General features: G+C 43.6%; 1 protein-coding gene across 1 annotated transcript; it reads left to right on the top strand.

Moving 5' to 3' along the window:
- Positions 1–220: 220 nt before the first annotated feature.
- Positions 221–21,093, top strand: LOC105703013 (nuclear receptor subfamily 2 group E member 1). The gene is made up of 9 exons (XM_012431057.1): positions 221–230; positions 3,425–3,505; positions 4,155–4,316; positions 17,451–17,637; positions 18,547–18,751; positions 19,897–20,010; positions 20,294–20,533; positions 20,628–20,709; positions 20,846–21,093. The coding sequence occupies exons 1-9, from the start codon at positions 221–223 to the stop codon at positions 21,091–21,093; spliced, it is 1,329 nt and encodes a 442-aa protein (XP_012286480.1).
- The last annotated feature ends 400 nt before the right edge of the window (positions 21,094–21,493 follow it).

Raw genomic sequence — 21,493 nt, 5'->3', positions numbered from 1 at the left:
GTAAGAGTCGAGGGCCTAATTCCGCGCGTACCTACCCCCGCGCGCCACGCGGCGCGCGACTACTCACGCACGTCCCCTTCTAGAGACAAGGAGTCAGCCCTGGTGCGACGGCGGTGGCGGCGGCGACCCCGGCGGTAGTCCGACGCCGCGCTACGACCACCGCTTCCCGGACGTCCGGAGACTCCGTTCTGGGGATGGTCGACCTCTGATCCGACGGAGGATGGGAACAGGTCAGTGGACCCGGGTTGAGAAGTCGGCTGTCGTCGGTCTCGCCCCCCGCAGGGGGTCGCCAGAGCGCTTCCTTACCCGAACCGGGTTATCCCTGGCGCGCTCTTGATTCTTCTTCGGAACTTGGGTTCTCATGCCCCTGACCGGAATACGCCCTCAACTCGTGAATATCTATTGCTTCTGTTACGATTAACAGTTGGTCTGTTTAAAATATATGGCGCATCGACGGCGTTTTCTGCTTTCGGATATGGTTCGATATGGGGTTGGATTAACACATCCGCGACCAGCTAATGTTTTCCGTCTCAAATACTGAGTAAGCGAAAATAATGAAATTCCGAAACTGTTTGCCGCAATCTTGTATCCCGTATCGTTATGGACGTGATTCACGTCAGCGGCAATCAGGAATAGAATTTGAAATTACGTGAATTCACGTCAGCGGCAACCAGGAACAGAACTTGAAAAGACGTGAATTCACGTCAGCGGCTCGCGAATGTGTTAAATGGAGGGTTGGCACGAACAAGGAAGGTCGAAGTCATGGCCAAGATCGAAGGGATCGGCGTTGAGGTTCCAGATTCTGGAGTTGGTCTCGTCCGGTGAATCTCTGAGGTAGACGTTCCGATATATGGCTTATATAATGCACAGGAATGCAGTCTTTTCCATTTCTATTACTTTTTTCCTCTTTTACGGCGGAGAGCACCAAAGTAATGGTTTTGTATGTGTCGTGAAATTCCCGGGGTATCGCAGAAATATGTTACCTCGTTTGACGCTTCTTTGTATCCATGACAACGTATCAAATGTCACTCCGTATATAGTAGAAATAGCTTCCGGTCGTTTTTGCAATCCCGTAGTCGGTGATTATGACGATATGTATGAGAATTGTCAGGAAATGCGGATACTTATAATTCGATATAATACGAATTCCAATTCTGCCCTTGTCCAAAAGAACTATTTGTTTTCGTCTTGAACATCGTCCTTTGACTTCTTACAAATTATCTTCGCACTCAGATATCAACCTATGCAAATGTTCCCTGACGCCGCTCAAAGATTCCCCAGAATCTTGAAGAATTTCTTTCCAATAAGACAATTTCACCGAATTAATTCCACCCTTCAACAGAGTTTCTTTCACTTTTTAATCGTATCAAAATGTTTTATACAGAAAAATGGCATCACCCCCAAAGATGCAGGGATCAGGTGTCGATTCTTTTGAACGTTCGGATAGGACTGCTTTTTAAGGGGAAATTTTTCATAACCAATGGACCGTCCATCTTTTTGCCCTTATCGATGGAAATCTTAGCATTGTACTCGTTATGCCTGATGATTAGCAACAGACCCTGTCTGGAAATCGGTCGATGAAATTGCGGGGTCGCGCCGCGCCGAGGAAGGCGTAGATCGAGAAAGGTAATCCCTTGGGGGTCTCCTGGGGTCCCTTGGGTCCCTTGGGTGTCTCAGGGGGGTTCCCCCGGGTTGGGGCTTCGGGTGGCTTAGGCGCGGCCGTGTTTTTCTTGCCGCGGATCATTAGGACGATTAGGGTTGCCGCGAAAGGGAGAGAACGGATTAGCGCGGCTCCTTCCACCCCCGCAGCTCCTTCGCGAGTTCACTCCCGTCTCGCAGTTTCGGGGCTTTCTTCCTGTTTTTCACCCCTCGGGACCGTTTACGCCAAGTCGCGCGAGAAAATCGAGTTTCCGCTCGCCGACTCTCGTCACTCGCGACCGGTTGATTTTTTTATTTCACGAGACACGAGTACTGACGATAAGGGATATCCGCGATGTTAACTATGTGTAACTGAATTTTTTGTCCAACTTAGGAAAAGCCTGATATGACGTGGAATTTGCAAATATTAATACATTCGCGATCGCTGACGTGAATTCACGTCTTTTCAAGTTCTATCCCTGGTTGCCGCTGACGTGAATCACGTCTATAACGATACACGATACAAGTTTGCGGCAACCAGTTTCAGAATTTCATTATTTTTGCCGTTACTCAGTATTTGAAACGGAAAAAATTTGCCGGTCGCGAATGTGTTAACCTCCTGATATTAATCGTTTGCTTATAAATGTATAGGTACAAAGGTGCAAATTTGCAGGTCATATTAGAAAGTAATGGTACGATAATAAGGTGCTTTATTAAGTTTTGCTGAAAGAAAACCAGGAGGACTTGAAAAATTTTGATGTACGGGTATGTGACTTCAAAGTCAGAGTTATAGATGGGTAAACGGCTGATATTTAAAGTGCTATAGCTACTTTTTTATGTAGAAGGGTGGAGATCTTAGAGAACTTTCTAAACGATACGGTATTAAATATTCTTCAAAATGCGCATAGAAAGTAACTATGATATACCGTAAAGATGAAGGATAATGTTGATCATAGAGCGTAAAAACGCAAATGACAAGACCTACATTCTCATATGAATCGGAATGTCACAACTCATGACGACAGCCGTGAAATTCGATTTTACGACGACGTGAACCCGTGAAGATTTCTTTAAAAGAATGTAAGCAAAATACAAAAACTGCACTCTTTTCATGATCGGTACCTTCATTCTATTAAGAGTACCTTGTCTCTACATCGAGAATTGACACGCCATGCTTGCCGTTAATCTTAAATTAATTTCAGTAGGAGTAATTACCAATTGTCATCAAACAATAGTGGAATCGAAAATAACGTTATCGATTTACATTAAAAAACCGATTTCCTCATAGCTATCTCATCATTTCGCAGTCGGTGAAGTCAGTCCCTTTGAAACTTTAAAAAGTTATTTAAATTACCAATAATCTAACACTTACAAATAAAGTCAGGGTGGTCCATATCGGTTTGCTATCGTCAGAATGTTATCACTCCCTTGAATAAATTTATAAGCACAAAAATACTGTAATAACCGTAAAGTTTCGACGGCGCTCCGATGTCGTTGCGAGTCGAGGTCTTAACATTGTGTAAAGAAAAAGTCAGTTAAGGCCATTCTGTAATTCCGTAATTCTTGCATCGTGTATGGTCATGATATGTAACATGAAAACGAAACCGGACCTTACAACCAAGATATACAATAATTGACGAATTCCAAATCGACGGTGTCGTTGATTTGGCGGCCTTTTTACTGTAATTCTTAGCCTGGAAAAATAGGAATTGAATTAGATCCGGGATTGATCGGCGAACAAAATGTTTCGTCGGCCTCTTTTTGTAACCTCGTCGTTGTTTTTCAGGAGACCGACTACTCGATATCCCGTGCAATGTATGCGGGGACCGTAGCTCCGGAAAGCACTACGGGATCTACAGCTGCGACGGTAAATCATTCACCACCTCCGACCAGAAATCGCGCCTTTTTTCCTCCCTTATTTTCCACTGCCGATGCCCTTTCTTTTGCGCTTATTCGGGCTTTAATCTCTCCTTGCTTTTGAAGCTCGGGCTTAAATTACGGACGGCGGGAAGAGCCTCGTATTTGCGCTCTTTGAAACGTACGAGAGGCGAAATCAAAAGCGTGGAAACGTCGACGATCATAGATTCATTTAGTCGTCTTCAAAATTCATTCGCTGATCCCGTATATAATAAACTGTGCGGTAGAAAATCCTATATTAAATGGCATGGTGGAAATAATATTTATCAGATTTATATAGTAGGGTGTATTGATCGTTATTATCCCACATAGCGCTTAGCAAGGTGGAGTGGTTTGGAGAATAACGATTTTTAAAAATAGATGCTTCGTTTCACACAATAGACTGTTCGTAAAGTCGGATTTGTTGAATAATGTGAGATCTCGGTTAACTTTTCTTTTTCTCATTTGCAAGTACAGTTTAAATTAACTAAGAGAAAACCAGCGCGACTAAATTACGGCTTTCGGCTTTCTGGTTTAAATTGAAAACGTAGGAGTTCCCGATTAAAGGTCGCACTTTTGCGGAAGGATCTTAACGTTTTCATTTCCGTTTCCGGGTGCAGGTTGCTCAGGGTTTTTCAAGAGAAGCATTCACAGCAATCGGGAGTACACCTGCAAAGCACAGGGTGCTATGAAAGGGCGCTGCCCTATCGACAAGACTCATCGGAATCAGTGTCGAGCATGTCGACTTACTAAGTGCTTCCAAGCCAGCATGAACAGAGACGGTAAGTCGTTTCTTCATCTACTATTTAAACAATAATTTGCAACATCCTTTTACCACAATCTGTACATCACCACTTGGCCCTAAGAGGGAATCTTAGATTAAGAGAACCCTGCTTCATCCAGTGATCGAATAATTGAGCGGAAAGATTTTTATTCGATGTACTCATATGAACTTGTACGTACGAAAATGGAACTTGCTGTCTAATCGAGTCTGCATTTAAAACAGTAGTTAATCAGGAAAGTACTAGGAAACAATATTGAACTTAATGCCATTATCTGCGACATCGTTGCAGAAACATCAGAAAATTATGACCATCTCTTTGAAAGTTGCCAGCAGAGAAGGAAGACGGAGATAATTTCGCAATCCCATTGATTTCTACCTTTTACGCGTGGCTTGCGATTCGTCAGGATTAGGCACCCTAAACCCTTTGGGCACGGGGCTCGGTTTAATCGATATCGGAAGCTGGAGACATTTTTCAGCGCCACTTTAATCGCCCGGGTTCCCAGAAAAACATAAAAAATATGCAAGCTATTTCGGGCCAAAACTCTATGATGCTGCCAAAAGCGCTCGGTTAGGTCAGCTGCACACAAAAAAATACGAATGTACTCGTATTGTTTAGTACGAGTGTTTCGTGCACTTACTGTCATCTCTGGAAATACTGTCATCGTACTGGTCGCACCTTAAACTGAGGTTTTCCACCACAACGAAGAGGAATAATCTCACCGGGCTTATTTCATAAAAGAGATAATTCGAAGAACGCGAATCAAATACGAAGGACTTATTTAGTCGTTCTCGCTTTACCTTTCACGTCTCGTATTTGTCAGGGCCATGACACGCATCGTCATCCAACGTTTCACTTTCTTGACATCTCTCTTCGGTCATTCATCCCCTACATTTTCGGCTATTCATCATTGTAATTCTATAGCATCCCAACGCGGGAACAATCTCGGGTTAGATAGACCGATACCCTTCTTTAGAACTTAGAGAGACATTTTGCGGGCAATTAAGAATCTTTCCTCTTTGCTTGTGTTTAAATTAATGAAGTATTGGGTCCATGGCTAGTCCTCAATCCATTTAAAATGACGCCGTCAATCTCGATACTTAAAATAGTTGCACTCAGATTGCATCCTGCATCTTGGCTACGACATCAAGAACAGCGATCATCTTGAAGCGTCGATTTCACCACTCCGCAATCAATCAAACATGTTCATTATCACGCATAAATAATCCCTGCTTACGCTTAAATGAATTCCTCAACTGTCTTTACCTCGACAACGTTTAAAGCAATGCTCGTGAATTCCGAAATTGAAATCGCTTTATTCCAAGTGCATCGTGGACTTTTTCACGTTCCCAGTTGCAGCGTCGTCAAGAATGGCGGCCATCTTGAAATATCGATTGCACCTCCGTGCATCGATGCGAGTTAATCGATTACCAGACTGTTCTAAATCCTTTTACAATTGTCCTGAGACATTTGTTTCTCATGTTAGAGCCTTCAATAATTGGACATTGATCAGAATATGCGAACTCGACGCCATTTTCGATCTGGTCTGAGCCTAAGTTAAACAATTTTGGTGAAAAATCCAAATTTTCAAAGCGTCAATATAATTCCTAGGTGCTCGGAGTCACTTGTCAAAGTTTCAGATGGTTCGATCCAGTACCCTTAAAAAAAAAGTGTCTTATTCGAGTCAACTGATTTGAGAGGGGATTTTCACTTAACCTTAAGGGGATGTGAAAGCGGCATCCGAAAGCTCAATCGTTCATAACACTTTTCTACGAACTGGGTATCTCAAATCGTTTCATACTTTAAAACGTGAATATGGAGACCTTAAGGTAGGTCTTGAAACTCGCGAAATTATATTTTTTATAAACTATTTTTAAAATACCTATAAATAAATTTGAAAAGAATTGAAATTTCATGAGTTTAAGGACCTTCCTTATAGTCTCCCTATTCACATTGCAAAGTTTCAAACTATCCGGTAAACCGAATTGGGAGGAAAGTTTTATAAATAAAACCTCTTCGACGCCACTTTCACATCACCTTAACTGTACCGCGTTGAATGCAACGCATCGGAGCCTCGGAGGCAAAATAGTCGAATGCACCCTTTGGCGTCGAATGCAACGCATCGGAGCCTCGAAGGCAAAGTAGTCGAATGCACCCTTTGGCGTTGCAGAGCGCCGCCAAGAAGGGCGCGCATGCAAGGGGCTCCGGAGGCATCGATTGCACCCGTCCCGGGCGATCGGGCTCGTCTTCGAGACGAGGGCGGAAGGCGGAAGGCGGAAGGTGGAAGGTGGAAGGTTGGAAGGTGCGCTCGGCCGCAGGTGGGAGGTGGGAGGCCGCACCTACGGGACGCGGTCGGGTGGGGGCCGCGGGGGCGGGACGCGACGCTCGCCGAGGGACGAGGGGCGAGGGTGCCAGGGTGTCGGGGGTGTTTAATGCAGCACGGGTGCTCCGGTTCCCAGCGGCCGCGGGGGGTTCCAGACGCGAGTAAGAGAGGAGATTCAATTAGTGGCAGAGCTTCCTAACGTTAAGGGGCCTCCACACGCGGGTGCGCCGTCGCACCGCGGCCCGCCAAATCTTTAATAAGCCGCGCGAATACGATTTAGCGGCGAGGACCCCTTGGGATGGGACGAGATATCTCCCCGAGGATTCCCGACACTTACTCGAAGGCCCAAAATTATTACCAAGGAGGCGCCAGGGGTGAGCACCGACCCCGAGCGAAAAATTTACCCTCTCCGGGGAATGAATTACTTGCGCCAATGTAAATGTCTCTTGTCAACGACATTTATCGACTCCAGAAAGATTGATATTGTAAGGATCATTGATGTGCAACCCAAGTGATGGCGAGTTAATAGCGGGTGGAATTGATTTTCCGAAAAGGATCGTTATGTGTCGGATTGGTTGAAAAGTATTCAGAGTATATTCATGGAAATTATGCCGCATTTTGGGTAGAACGTTTTATCGAACTCCAGTAACCTTGTTGATGTAGAAAATTATTTATGGCGAATAAGAATTGTTTCAAGTGATTGCAAGAACGAGTTCAGCGGTATCTGTTTGACGTTTGAGAAAAATCCGCGGATACGTGTGATAATTCTATTGAATTCTGGTTTGCTCGAGGATTATTATTAATTTTTTCGAAGTCTTTCGTTCTTTGAAGCGAAGCGAATTCTTCTTTTTCACGCGTTTATTCACAGAAAGTGTAGCGGTAATGAGTCAAACGGACTTAGCAAAGCTGGGCTCAAGAAAATTGAGTAGCGTTTGTAATGTGCCCTAATTTCGTTTGAACTTATTTCGTCGATAGTAACCAGTAAAGATTTATGCGGAACAAGAATTTCTCTTTTTCTAGAAAGTGATTTTTTTTTCGCTCAGGGTACTCGCGCTTTTTACAGGTGTCGTGAGTAGTAACTAATCAAGGCTCCAGAAATTCAAGGCTTGTTCCTCGAGCTTCCGACTCGTTGAATTTACCGAAAAAAGCGAAGCAGAAATCGTTACACTTGAACGAGTTCATAGGGCACGGTACATCGTTAAGATTTCCAAGGCTTTTAGTAATTCCCTGTTTTAATTCCATTTAATAGACTCTTCCTGTTACTCTTACGATTACCGTTGACCGCACACCAAAGACACGTACAATAAAAACGTAGCATTAACTTCACCACCCAAAGCACTTAATAAAAAACTGCCTTCCTTATATGCGTAGATATCCACAAATACATAGGTCCCTTGTAGCACAGAATAATTTCTAAATATTTGTTTGTAATCTTTGCTAAATATCTCGTGCGACAGATTTTTTAAGATTTCTTATAGATTTCATTCGAAGATATTTGAAATGTTTGTTGAAAATCTCAATGACATATTTAGTTTCAATAATTTATAAACATATATAAAAATTATAATTTTCAATTTATGAACATATAATAAAAATACATTTATAACTTCACGACTATTATCGGACGCTTCATTTGGTATCAAAAAACCCGACAAATTTTTGTAATATTTTCTTTCCGCAATTTCTTTATAGGAGCAAAACGTGTGACTTTGATTTTAGATATTTTTAAAACGTTTATAATGTATTCGTCAGATAGTATTTAAAAAAATCCCTATATTAAGATGAAACGAAATGTTTGGTGTAGCTGGTAGAAAAATATTATGAAAACGCGTGGAGATAATATTACAGAAATATTATAAAGACAATATTCTAAAGTAAACGTTTTGCAAACATTTAAAATGTCTGCTAATATATTTACGAAATGTACGATATTCGTTGAAATATATAGAAAATATAGGACAAATATTTTGTGCTACTAGGGGTGACTTCAATGCTTCTTGAAGCATTTGCTGCATGCTTCCTGCATACGTCTTTGGTGCGCCGCCAGACTTACGCCTATCCGTAAATCCTTTTACAATGCAGCAGTTGATTATGCAAAAATGAGACGGGCAGGGAAACCAACACTGTGCATGCCGCATTACGCATTGTCCTTTGGGTAGAGAGTGGTGCGTACCGTACCACGTACCGCACGTACCGTCGGTGTACCGCTTTAACAAACGCCCGGGGCCCGCGATCGTTTCTCCTCGGCGATCTCTGCCCCCTTGCAGCCTCTCTTCTCGTATCTCCGAAACCACCCTCGCCCTTATTCCGAATTACGCATTACGCGACACGTATAGAAACCCTAACAGAGGCTGGAAAATTATTATCACCGTGCTCATTCTTGGATTTCGTGTTCGGCGCATTACCCCTCCGCGTTATGCCTTTCCGCCCCCAGAGGGACATCCTAATCTGTGTTAATCTCGACAAAGTCGATTTCCATCGCGGGATCTCCGGTGTATTGAAAAGCAAATGCGGTGGGAGGTGTAAAAAAAGTTCCTACGTGACAAGAGATCGAGAGATTTTGATAGCCACTTGATGTTTATCTTCATTTCATCCTGCTAATCTGCAATTGTTTGCGTGTTTGTTTGTCTATCCGTCTCGTAAGTTGAGATCGGATCTGTTCTTCGGTCTGAAATTGTAAACTTCGAGATTTAGTTACGAGGAAGCTGCATTAGCAGTTTCTTTGGTTCAAGTTCACCCTACGTGGAGTCTAGGACTGAATTATTAGGTAGCCTAGAAAGCTCGTCTCGTTTTTAAGCTTTTGTCCTTTGATAAAGGCTGCACGAACTTTCTTCGTTATTTGATATCCAAAAATACGAAACATGCCCGGGCTTTAATAGCTTGTTAACGAAAAATGTAGAATTATAGCTAGAACGCATCTTCTACAGAAGTGTCTTAAGATAAATAAAAAATTCATGGTGGTTGAAATATAGGAATAGGCAAAAAGGATGTAGTAGAGAACTGTTTATAAGTAAACATCATCCGAAATAACCATTTTAGACTCATTGTCGTCGGCATTCTGCTAATATTTCTTTTTAGGTTATCCTAATTCTTAACTTCGATAGAAGGTAATTATTTTCATATAAATTATTATCCCAACGTTCCATAAAAGAGTAGCCTAATTTTCGTTGCGTATTTAAATTTCTTTACCTCTGCCTCGAGCGTAAACGATGACACCGACAATTAGCATGAATGTTTTAACCAAGACCTAGGAGAACATCGGATATAATTAACATATAAATATCAGTGATATCACATTGATACTGTGCATCACGTTTCCAATTTAAACGCAAATATCAGCGAACATCACATTATAGTACAATTTTACTCCCTGCCGGATCTCCTCCAGAGTCAACAAACGATATTCTGAAGACTCAGGTCCTATCCCCAGGCAAGCAATTTTTCCTTTGGAAAACACGATTCTGGAAGGAGGCAAAGAGCCCTCCGTATACATCCAGAGTCGCTGAAAGAAATTGCAGGTACGCAGAGATTAAAACACCGCTCTAGTCATTTTTTTTATGCAACTATCCGATTAATATTCGCGACGCCGTATCGCGGAAAGTACACCGAACAGGTTGGAGAAGGTACCAGCGACTCGATTGGTCGAAGTTCGATAAATAAGAGCAGCCTATATACGTCGCCTATTCTTTCCTGGCGTACGGTCAACATCATCTCCAAAGTACACAGCCCCGAATCCCAACCCGTTATAAACTCTCCAAGCTCAACTGGCGTTTCACGCCCAATCGATCCCTAACTTCGGAGCCTGGAGAGTTTAAGTCTCTTTGTTTTAGTTCAAAATTCGAGGCGACCCTTTTCCACCGGCAGGATCAGTTTTGGTCACCGGGAACACGAGACTAAATTTAACGGGGAGGATGGAAAGTTCTCCAGGATGTCGAAGGTAATTTAAAGCGTGACTCGTAACGTCATAACAATTCCACCGATGGGCTAACGCGAGATCGGAGATAGAATTTTTCCTCATTTCGCGTGGTACTGTAATGCGTTATGTACATGATATAAAGATGTTCAATTCTGTGGATTTTCGAGGAGAGAGACAAAGGGAGGCCGGACAGTCGGATAATTTCTTTTGACTGCCTCAGTCGTCTGGGTAGGGTAATGCGTTGTCTTTTTGAGGAAAGGATTAAACCCCGTATACTTGGCTGCGTTCTTTCTCCGCGAATGTAATACCTTGGGGGATGACGTCTGAAAAGCGAGGTTCTTTTCGACACCTATCCGGGAACAAAGACCAACGGGGAAATGAGACTCTGCTATAGTTTTAACCCTGATACAGGTGGCAACAATACTGGTAAATATCTTTGAAAATATATGCCAATAGGTAGGAGTAGTCAATTGTTGCTTCGCGATTTCTCTTATAATTGGACTGCCGTAAGGTTTTCCTCGATAAATTTTCTGACCTCCCGGATGATTTTTCGGAGATCATTTTCACGTCGGTCAATGTTAATCTTCGAGGCTGTTCGTGTTAGGGCATCCCTATGTTCATCGGGAGATTCTGGGCCTTGATGAACAGTCAGAAATTCCCAACTTGTCTTTGTTGGAGGAAATTGATCTTCATGGGGCTAAAGCCATTAGCCTTCCCCCTAATGTGCGCGATAATTTCCACCATGTCGTGATAAGCCATCGTCTTCGCTCTCTCTACGTCGATCCCGTCGTTTGCTTCACTCAGTTCGCTCTTTCTCCCTCCAACTGTTTCTCTCGACTCCTGTGCTTCCTGGATGTCTTAACGAGGGAATGAATTTCTGCGTTATCGCTCAGAGACATTCTCGCGAACTCGCGGCACGCAATCGCGCGATATATTCCCGAAAAACGGAAGTCGCGGCACGAGAGGTTAGGTCTTCGCAAAGGGAGGAAGTGGATCTCAACTACTCCATAAAAAGGGGACAAAGCACAAGGATGGTTACACGGAGCAATAAAGAATGTATACAAGAGAGAAATTCACTCTCAAGATAAACTCGGGGAGCCGCTTTTTCGCAGACAGCCAGATCTCTCTAAGCAGTCTATGGAACAATTGCAGAACATCGTTCTTGAGAATTTTCCAGGAAATTGCTGATTATAATGAGGGTCGCAACATAAGTTCTTGGATCGGAAGCAAATGCGAAATAAGAAAAATCCTATTGCGGAAACGACAGAGAACGCGGAAGTCGAAACGATGAAGAAACTTTCTCACATAGTGAAAGCAAAACGAAACATTCGTTACATCCCTCGTTACAATGTAATATCTTATAAAGGCATTCTTGGACACCTCGTGGAACAACGACCTCAGCGTACCGGTAAGACCTAGTCGATCACATTACAGAAGATTTAATGCAGCGTCGGTGTCCGGTAATTTGATTGGCCTTCCTGTAATGCTTACGGATACTATTCCGCGAGATATCCGGGAAGGCATTACCACAAATAAAACCAAGGGATTATTCCCTCACAAAATTACACACGTTGATGCAAAGAAACGCGGGAAAATCCGCTGATAGCCATTATCAGCATCATTGTGCAATACATCCAATGCGTTGAAATAATTCGAAACCAACAACAACGGTAGATTCGTAAAAATCATTTCAAATCAGTGGAAAGTCATTTGGGACGAAGAATTCTTAGCCGAACGTTAGTTATTGCCGAATCACATTGTCGCATGAAATCAATGGCAATCGGTTTGATCGATTTCCGAGTGAACATGTGCCCTGTCGAATAGAACGTCAGGTTCCCTGTCGAATCCTCCAATTAATTCCCAAGAACCCGTCTCTTCTATCCGAAATCGAGACCCTGCAAAATAGAACCAGGGAAATTTCCGCTCGATATCTGGCGAGTTGGTCGAAAGTTAAAAGTGGGGGTTAAAAAAGTTGGGTTCGTGTCCAGCCGAGAGGGCGAGTTTCCTCTTGGGGTGCGCGTCGGAGCACGCGATCCTCGCTTCCTCGAGATCCGAGTCCGGGATCGAGGCCCGGGACCCGGGGCGCGAGGGCTCCAGAGGATGTGCGAGCCGCGCAGGGTGCAGCGGGGCAGTCGGCGAGAGGGACGCGTAGGGGGCCTCGTGAGAGTAGACGGCTGGTAACGCAACGAAGCGAGGCGTGCCCCGCGCGTGGCGGCCAGCATCAATCCATCCACGTAAACGGCGATCCGGGGTACGAGGGTGCGCTGCTCCGTATGATGCGAGGCGAGGCGACGCGATGCGACGTGTCGGCGAAACGGGTCGTTGCGTTAAGCCAGGCTTTGATCGTCACTCGTCACGCCAAGGCGGACGATCCGTTGCCCTCTGCGAAAGTGCGAGAAGACTCGGCGGGAAAATATGTCGCCTCAGGAGGAGAAACTAGGAGAAAGGAGAGAAAGAGAGATCGCGTTAATTGCTACGTGTTTTAAATCGATTTAAATGGCCTATGCACGTATTTTTCTTTTTAACGTCGGACGATCTCTTGCTTTAGAGGAAGATGTGATTGAAAAATATGTCTCGACGCAGGAAAACCGCTTCCGGGGAGAAAGGAGAGAAAGAGAAGAGGCAGCGTCGATGGCGACTGCTACACGTATTAAAATTGATGCTGCAGGCATTTTTGATCGGGGATACCCCAGACGGCCGTAGGATATCGGCATGTCGAAGAAATACCCGGGCAGCTATAAGACGCTGCTAATTTCACTATGCCGAGCGTTTACGCGTTTAAATATCTTGACCATACTTCTGGACTACTTGCACGAACCGTAGCTGAGACCAGACGGTACTTCGTTAGTGGCCTTTCGGAGAAGATTACCGAAATAATCGAACCTCCTTTATCTCGGGCATATAATCGATCCGGAAAAAGCTCTGGCCATTCTTACCTACGGATAACGCGAAACATCGAAGGGCGGAAGGCGGCCGGGCAGAATTGACCGCGCCCCCCGCGGCGTCCTCGGCGTTTGAATAATCGAGGGTGGGCGGCCGCGTCCGGTTCGGAGGTGTAATCGTAGGTGCGCACTTGGGACACATATGGAGGCGGGTGGTGGGCGCGGAACGCAGGTCGCGGGAGAAGGCGAGGAGCGGAGGGTTCGGCCCGATGTAGCGACCCCGCTCGACCCGGGGATTAGCCTTCGAGATCGCTGACTGCTGAAATGTTCACAGATCGGTTTACCGTTTAGTAGGATAGAGAGTGTGAGCCCGTGATCCACGAGCGGCTCCACCGTGGCGTATATACGACCCGGAGCTCGGCCCGGGGGTGCGCTCCCGCGTAGGGGTCGGCCGCGCGTGTGGGAACGCGCATTGTGGCCCACACGTGCCGCCACCCCCGCCCTCGCGTCGGATCGCTTTATACCTACGCCGTGCTCTCGCCTCTATCTACGTAAATACGCGCGCCCGCACACGTCCGCGTCCGGGCGCCGACTGAGGCGCCCCCGTGTCGACCGGGCGAGGTCCATTCCGCGGCATGCCGCTCTAATCCCATCGTACACTCCGCGACTCGCGAATTCCATGCCAAGGGTCGCCGTCGATGGAACCCCCGGAGAATCTCTCTGAACCCGGGTGCCTGGAAAGGAAGGAAGAAAGGGGAAAAAGAGAGAACGAGTCTCCGGGAGCCCGTGTGCTTAGAAATAAGGGAAAAAGGAAAGACCCTGCCTAGATTTCGAGAACTTAGGGTCACTGAATGCTGGGGTAGTAACTGGGCATATTCTTCAAATCCGCCTGAGAATAATGCTGAATCTTTTCAAGCCGTCTAGGAGAATCCTCAATTGGAAGGGGATGCTTTCGTTCTGTAGAACTGCGAATTTAAACGGCATTTCCATGATCCGGTAACCGGCGAAGGAAGATGAGACACTACGACGTTAATGTATAACAATCTGTATCTTTGTTGCCAACATTTGGAACCTGAGAAAAATATATGCCAAAACGAATTGTCGTGCACTCGACTCGCATAATCGGATGAATAACGACTCGCTTGGTTCGGGTCCAACTTCGCGGATGGTTAATTACCGCGATTAAAGTCTCGTTTCCGCGCGCTTTTACTGTTTACATATTTTAAAAGCGAGTCTCCAGTTCCAGGCCTGACTTTTCGACTTGCAACTAAGCCCTCGACTTTCTCGGATAGAAAGGGGAAGGCGGCCAGAGCGACTGGTGGTAATTGAATTAGCCAAATAGATCGGGAACGTCGCGGAGCGTCCTTCGCTTAAATCCACCGGAGGATTTCTCGTCGCCTTTACCCAAACCTACCCAAATCCTCGCTTGGTCGGTTCGTGAGCTCACAGGCTCGAAAACTTGTGTCTTTGACCACCCGCGCGTTTCCGAGCGTCCCTTCTCATCCCTTGGTCCAGACGTTGAGCTTTCATCGGCGCGTCCCATCGGTGAGATGAATCGTGCAGTTGGTGGAATGTCTTTTGTCTTCTAAGCATAACGTTAAACATTAACCTATAGGTAATACGCCGATGTTGCTGCGTAGAAGAAAATTGCCAAACGTCATCTATGTCGCAGCCCACGTGTTTTCGTTGTTGTTTAAAGTTTGACATCGAGTGCTAGATGTTAACACATTCGCGACCGCTGACGTGAATTCACGTCTTTTCAAGTTCTATTCCTAGTTGCCGCTGACGTGAATTCACGTTATTTTAAATTCTATTCCTGATTGCCGCTGACGTGATCACGTCCTTTAACGATACAAGTTTGCGGCAAACAATGTGTGAACACAAACGTTAAATGACAATAAAAATAGACGGGGTGCGATCGAGTATTAGATGTTGTTACGTAACAATAGATACATACTCGAGGTATGATTTAGGTGACTAGAATGCATTTTCCCCTAATTGAGTTCACACAGTACGATAAGAGATAAACCATGAAGTTTACGGTCTTTTTTCGTCGCGGAGAATTTACAAGTGGTCAAGGAATGTGGCGATGGGATAAATAGTCTAAATATTATCAAGAATGTGCAGGACAGGCACGAGGTGGAGAAATTTCTGCTCTATTAATTTGAGATTTGAACGCTATGTTAATAGAATGTTCTATTTTGAATGTCGGTCATTCTGCGCTTGGCAATCCGGTTGAACCCCTTGCTAGGCTCGTCTCCATTTACGCAACCTGATCGGTAAATATAACTAACACCTAATTCCTACAAATCTTGTCCACTCGCATTCGCTAATCGCGAAATCTCCAAGTAGATCGATTAACCAAATAACCTCTAAGCTATTTTCATCGAAGCTCAAGCAGCCGGTCCCGCTCACGCTTTTAATATTTGCTCGACCGGCATTTTGTGTTTTGATAAGCGGGGTTGCGACGGAAGCCTCGGATATTCAGCGACGTACCATAAACCAGACATTCTTTTTATAACGATAACGCATTTTCCCTCGTTAGTTCCATCGATCGGGACTTCTTCCGATATCAGGGTTGTTACGAGTATCCGACTTCGCTTTCACCGAGTGCAGAAGTTTCGCATCGGCCATCACTTTTGCAATACGATTTTTCTTCTTTACATATAAGTGTAATAAATAACTCTATGTATTTTCTCTATGTAATTTCTTTATGTACTCTATGTAATTTTGTTCTCTATGTAATTTCGTTGCTTTCGATGTAAGTCATTCCGGAACAACCACGGTCCACACATCCTGGATCTATTTCTCAAGTGGAGACGTTTCGAAACCAAACCGTAGCAAGGCGTCGGCAAATGGCGGACCGCGGTGTCCCTTTATCGCCTCCGGGAGCAAACCGATCGAGGACGCCAATGCATCCTTCCGGGGCTTCGGTCCTTTGGATGAAACGGATATTCCTGCGCCAGTGCGAACGTGGGAACACCCGGGTGGTATCCGCTCAGCCTCATTAATGATGATGTGCCTGCCACCCAGTGGTAGCGGCGGCTGCCGGCTGCCGAGACCAAACCCTGGAAGCCGAAGCCCGGCCACCGCATCTATCACTCGCCCCCGTATCCTCCGCGTCTTCCGCGTCCTTCGCGTTCTCCACGCCTTCCTAACCCTCAAACCCTCCAAACTCGCCGAGCCCTCCCCGTGTCTTCTACACCCTTGGCCGGCCCCCGCGACCCACCGGCGCGTCTTGCTGGCCGCGGCTTCTGTACATCCCGTACATCCTTATATAGGTGTGAGAAGCAACCCCCGTGCTTTCTTACCCCTCCAATCGTTGCTCCATTGATCGAATCGGAGACCGGACCTTCGCGGCTCCGACTATCGTTTTCATCTGACGTTTCATGCGCTCTATCCAAGGAGTCACTTGATTCTATTTCCAATGGGGCTTTGCCTGCGACCGAATGTCTACATTGTTGAAAATACCGAGAGAATTCGTACACTTTTAGTACACGAGACTAGAGGGGCGAACTATTCGCCGAAACTCGTTCATGCGATGAATTTTTAAAATCTGATACTTTTTATGAGATCCTCGGAACCCATCAAAATCGCGTGAGGTTGGTTTCGTGACATGCATAGATACACACACGCAGCGAAAACAGCACTTTAGTAATAAGTGAAGGTTGTAGGAACGTTATAAATTTTATGTCGTATATAGCGACTGGTATGCATTTATTATAAACCAAATAAATTTGTAATTTTTCGACATCCTCTTATGGTTATGTGAAATTGTACAGGAAACTTGATACACGTATGTGTCGAGAAAATGCATAACGTATCAATTTAATTTGAAAATATTTTATGAAAATGGTATACCTGGTCTCAATAAATCTTTCAACGAGAATGTTGCAATGTTACGGTATTTTTCGTTTAATCGTGTAGAATTAATTGAAGGGTATGTGGAATTCAGGTTTGGATTTACCGAGGAATGGAAGAGAGTTCATGCGTTTGGTTCGATTGATGTTTAGCAGTACAACACGAGCGAGGACCCAGGAAGCCGAAACCACACTCGGTTCTTTCTGACAAACACCACCAGCAACAAAGTCCCGTCGTGGCGCAGATCTCGCCCCAGTTGTCGCCACATCCAGGAACGCCCATTCATCACGAGGCACCGCGCATCGACCTGACCAGGACTCATCTATTGTCTCATCACAGGTGCGTATACGTTCTAATTGGCTTAATCAGAAATGATATAATGCATATATATCTGCACATATTTTATGTATCCTTGTACCATTAAGTTATAATAAATAGTTTCGATGTTCATTCTCCCTTTCCGTATTGATGTAGGTACGTAATTGCACCAGTCGTATCTACAATACCGTAGTCTTTTTGTTCACGGATCACCGCATATTTTTCTTTTGTTTTTAAGGGAATGAGAAAGGTGGAAAATAATTTGTCTGTCTTTTCGTGAACTTTTCGTCTTATCAGAGGAACAACCCTGAAGAGGAGGGATTCTTAGCTTACACTTTCCAGCCCTGGACCCCTCCGCTTTACGTTGTTTAAGAGTCATCCTCTGCCCACCTGTTGGTGCACTCTTTGTGTAAGATGAGAAATAGTGCGTAACGAAAATATTCTTCCCATTACTTACTTTTCTTGCAACCCTTTCCCCTCTCCCACCACCCCGTTGCTCTGTGCCATCGCATTCTCTAGGTCAACCCATTTAGTTAAAAGAAGATGAAAGGGGTACTGAGGAAAATTTTATGGAATTTTACCATGCGCCTGATAAGGCTATATAGACGTTTAATAACTTACCAAATAATGGCCGTGATAAAAAATGATAAAGGAAGATTCAATTTCAGACGTCACATTTAACCCTTTATAGGGTCATACGACCGATGTGAGATATCTTGTATTACGGATTATTTGTTATAAGACATGAAAACATAAGACGTTAAGAGAGAATGGCGTGTACGGTATATTACGGTAGACGTTTCTGCTTGAAAATTATATGTTTTTGAAGTACCTTCGTCATTTGACGACGTGCATACTTTGCGTACATGTTCGAGGTAAGGGATTCCCGTTTTTAATCCGATTCAATATAAATAACGAATTACGTTGCAGGCGACTGAGATGCGACCAAAGGCCGGTTCCTTATCCGCGAACTGTGTCCCTCGTCCAGAAACCGTCGGAAGATTCTCCATCCCCTGCTCCCCGAAATTTGCCTCCTCCACCTCCTGCTGGAAATGGTCTTTATCACACGGCCACCGTCACTCTCGGCTCTCAGCCTCCTTTGCTACACAATCTCATATCGGCCGAGAAATGTCAAGTAAGTAATTCATTCCAAACCGTCGACTGCCTCGTTTGCTTTCGTATTAGTCCACCAGTTTAAGGACGTACTTCTAAATAATGCAATCCTCGACTAAAACGCAAACTTCCGCAAGTTATCACTTCTCACCCTCTCGACGACTCTAAGAAGCGATTCCAGAGATCCAAATCTCAAATTTCAGCATTTAATTGAATCGAGCGTTAATTTAAGTCAATCTTTGGAGAGAATGAAGGATACAACGTGTTTCAATGTTTTCCGGTTTACTGATACGTCATTACCCTAGTAGCATAGAATAACTTCTAAATATTTCTTTGTAATCTTTGCTAAATATCTCGAGCGACAGATTTTTTAAGATCTTTTGTAGATTTCATTCGAAGATATTTGAAATATTTGTTGAAAATCTCAATGACATATTTAGTTTCAATAATTTATAAACATATAGAGAAATATTATTTAACTTATTAACATAATGAAAATACATTTTTTACTTCACGACTATTATCGGACACTTCATTGGGTATCAAAAAACACGAGAAATGTTTGTAATATTTTCGTTCCGCTATTTCATTATAGGAGCAAAACGTGTGATTTTGATTTTAAATATTTTTAAAATGTTTGTAATGTATTCGGCAGATAATATTTAAATAATACTTGTATTAAAATGAAACGAAATATTTTGTATATCTGGTAGAAAAATATTATGAAAACACATGGAGTTAATATTATATAAATATTATAGAGATCATATTCTAAAGTATAAATATTTACAAAATGTACGATATTCGTTAAATATATAGAAAATATAGGACAAATATTTTGTGCTACCAGGGTAATTGAAGGTATGGGATTTATCAGCGATTGAAGGGCTTATTGGAATAAAAGAGTATCGTATACCATGAATTGTCCAAAATAACGAAGTTTGTGAAAAACGATGTCAACCCGAGGGATTAAAAAGTGTGACATTTAGATGAATTAATTGAAAAAGACATCAAAAGAATTTTTTTCGGATGTTAGACTGCCATTACAGCGGACGTATCTACTCCGGATATTTTAAAGAAAAAGGATACAATGATTCATTCGTTAAAGATATTATAAATTGAGAGATTTGTTTATCAAATCGGATTAAAAAGAATGTTTTGTAAAAGGAATTTGTATGGGGCACTGGCTTACAACCGGAAGGCGAGGGGTCCTTGGATCAATCGGAAGCGGAAACTAGTCATAGTCCTGTGGGGCTCAGCCCAACCTGGGAAGTGCTACAGGTATTTTTGCTTAGTATTATTCCTATTTAATCGTAATTTATATAATTGTCAGTACGGTTTCCTGTACATTTTATTACATTTTTCTAAATTTAGTATTACCTCATAAGTTGAATAAAGAATCGGGGAGGACAATTTAAAATCAAATGTTGGCGTGTTGGCATTTGTTAGAGTCATATTGCGATCATTTTTCAAATTCTCTTATGATACCATTGACTTTGTTGGTAACGTCAGAGAATAACACTACCTTAATATATCCGTAAAAAACTATTGAACAAAATTACAGGAGACAACTGCACGACTTCTTTTTATGTCTGTACGATGGGTCCGCTGTCTGGGACCTTTTCAAACCCTGTCGAAAGAAGACCAACTACTGTTGCTACAACAGGCTTGGACCCAGTTGTTTCTCCTACATCTTGCACAGTGGTCTATATCCTGGGACATCACGGGTCTTTTCGAGGGAGAACAAGTCCGCGAAAGATTACCACCTGACGCTGAATCTCGTCTCGAGCTCGCCACTATTCAGGTATTTGGAAGCAAAAAGTGCCATTCGCGAGTAAATAAAAATACGCCGGAAAGAAGCTAACAGACAACTGAACTTTCCATCGTTTACATTTCAGAAAATAATGTGCAGATTCAGACAACTCTCGCTCGATGGAGGGGAATGCGGCTGCTTGAAAGCAATTGTCCTTTTTACCCCCGGTATGTATAATCCATAGAGAGCTGATATGTCAAAAAATTATTTCGCCGAAGTAGATTAAGGGAAGGGTCTGTCATTCAGTTGCCCAAATTGCCCAATTTCCAAGGAAAATTCATAGAGAAATTTGACATTGTTTAGAAACTACGGGACTCCGGGACGTCCAGTCCGTCGAACTGCTGCAGGATCAGGCGCAATGTATCCTTGGAGATTACATAAGATCGCGTTATCCACAACAGCCAATGAGATTTGGAAGGCTATTGTTGTTGCTGCCACATTTAAGGGCGGTGAAATCGACCACCGTGGAACTTTTGTTCTTTCGGGAGACCATTGGGGAGATTCCGATAACAAATCTTCTCGATAAAATGTACCAGCGTTACTATACTTAATTTTCACCGAATCCGACCAAATCTTCGTATCCTGAACAATTTTTGAAGTTTCGCTTGATTTAGGGATACTATTACAGTACTCCCCTAGTCCTTTAACAGAAACTGGTCCCTACAGTGTTTATACCCAATTAAATATAAATAATAATGACCAAGCGTAAGTAATTGAGGCTTCAAGTAAACTACTCAGCTCGATAAGATTCTTTCTCTGGCCATTCGTTTATAAACATTGTATTTTCGTCATTCCCGGTCACTTTAAAGGAAAACCGTCAAATTTAAAAATACTGGCTAGACTTTCTTGGTAAGCGCGAAACATAAATGAGAGTATCGACGTGTAATTATTTTAAATACCTAGATTTCATTAAAAGGAGTATTATATATAATTGCTATCGTATCTTAACTG

Source organism: Orussus abietinus, unplaced genomic scaffold (genome assembly GCF_000612105.2).
Source record: "Orussus abietinus isolate OABI.00-Male unplaced genomic scaffold, Oabi_2.0 scaffold175, whole genome shotgun sequence".
Lineage (NCBI taxonomy): Eukaryota > Metazoa > Arthropoda > Insecta > Hymenoptera > Orussidae > Orussus > Orussus abietinus.
The sequence above is the reverse complement of the archived record's forward strand: the minus strand, read 5'-3'. Positions and strand labels throughout refer to the sequence as shown.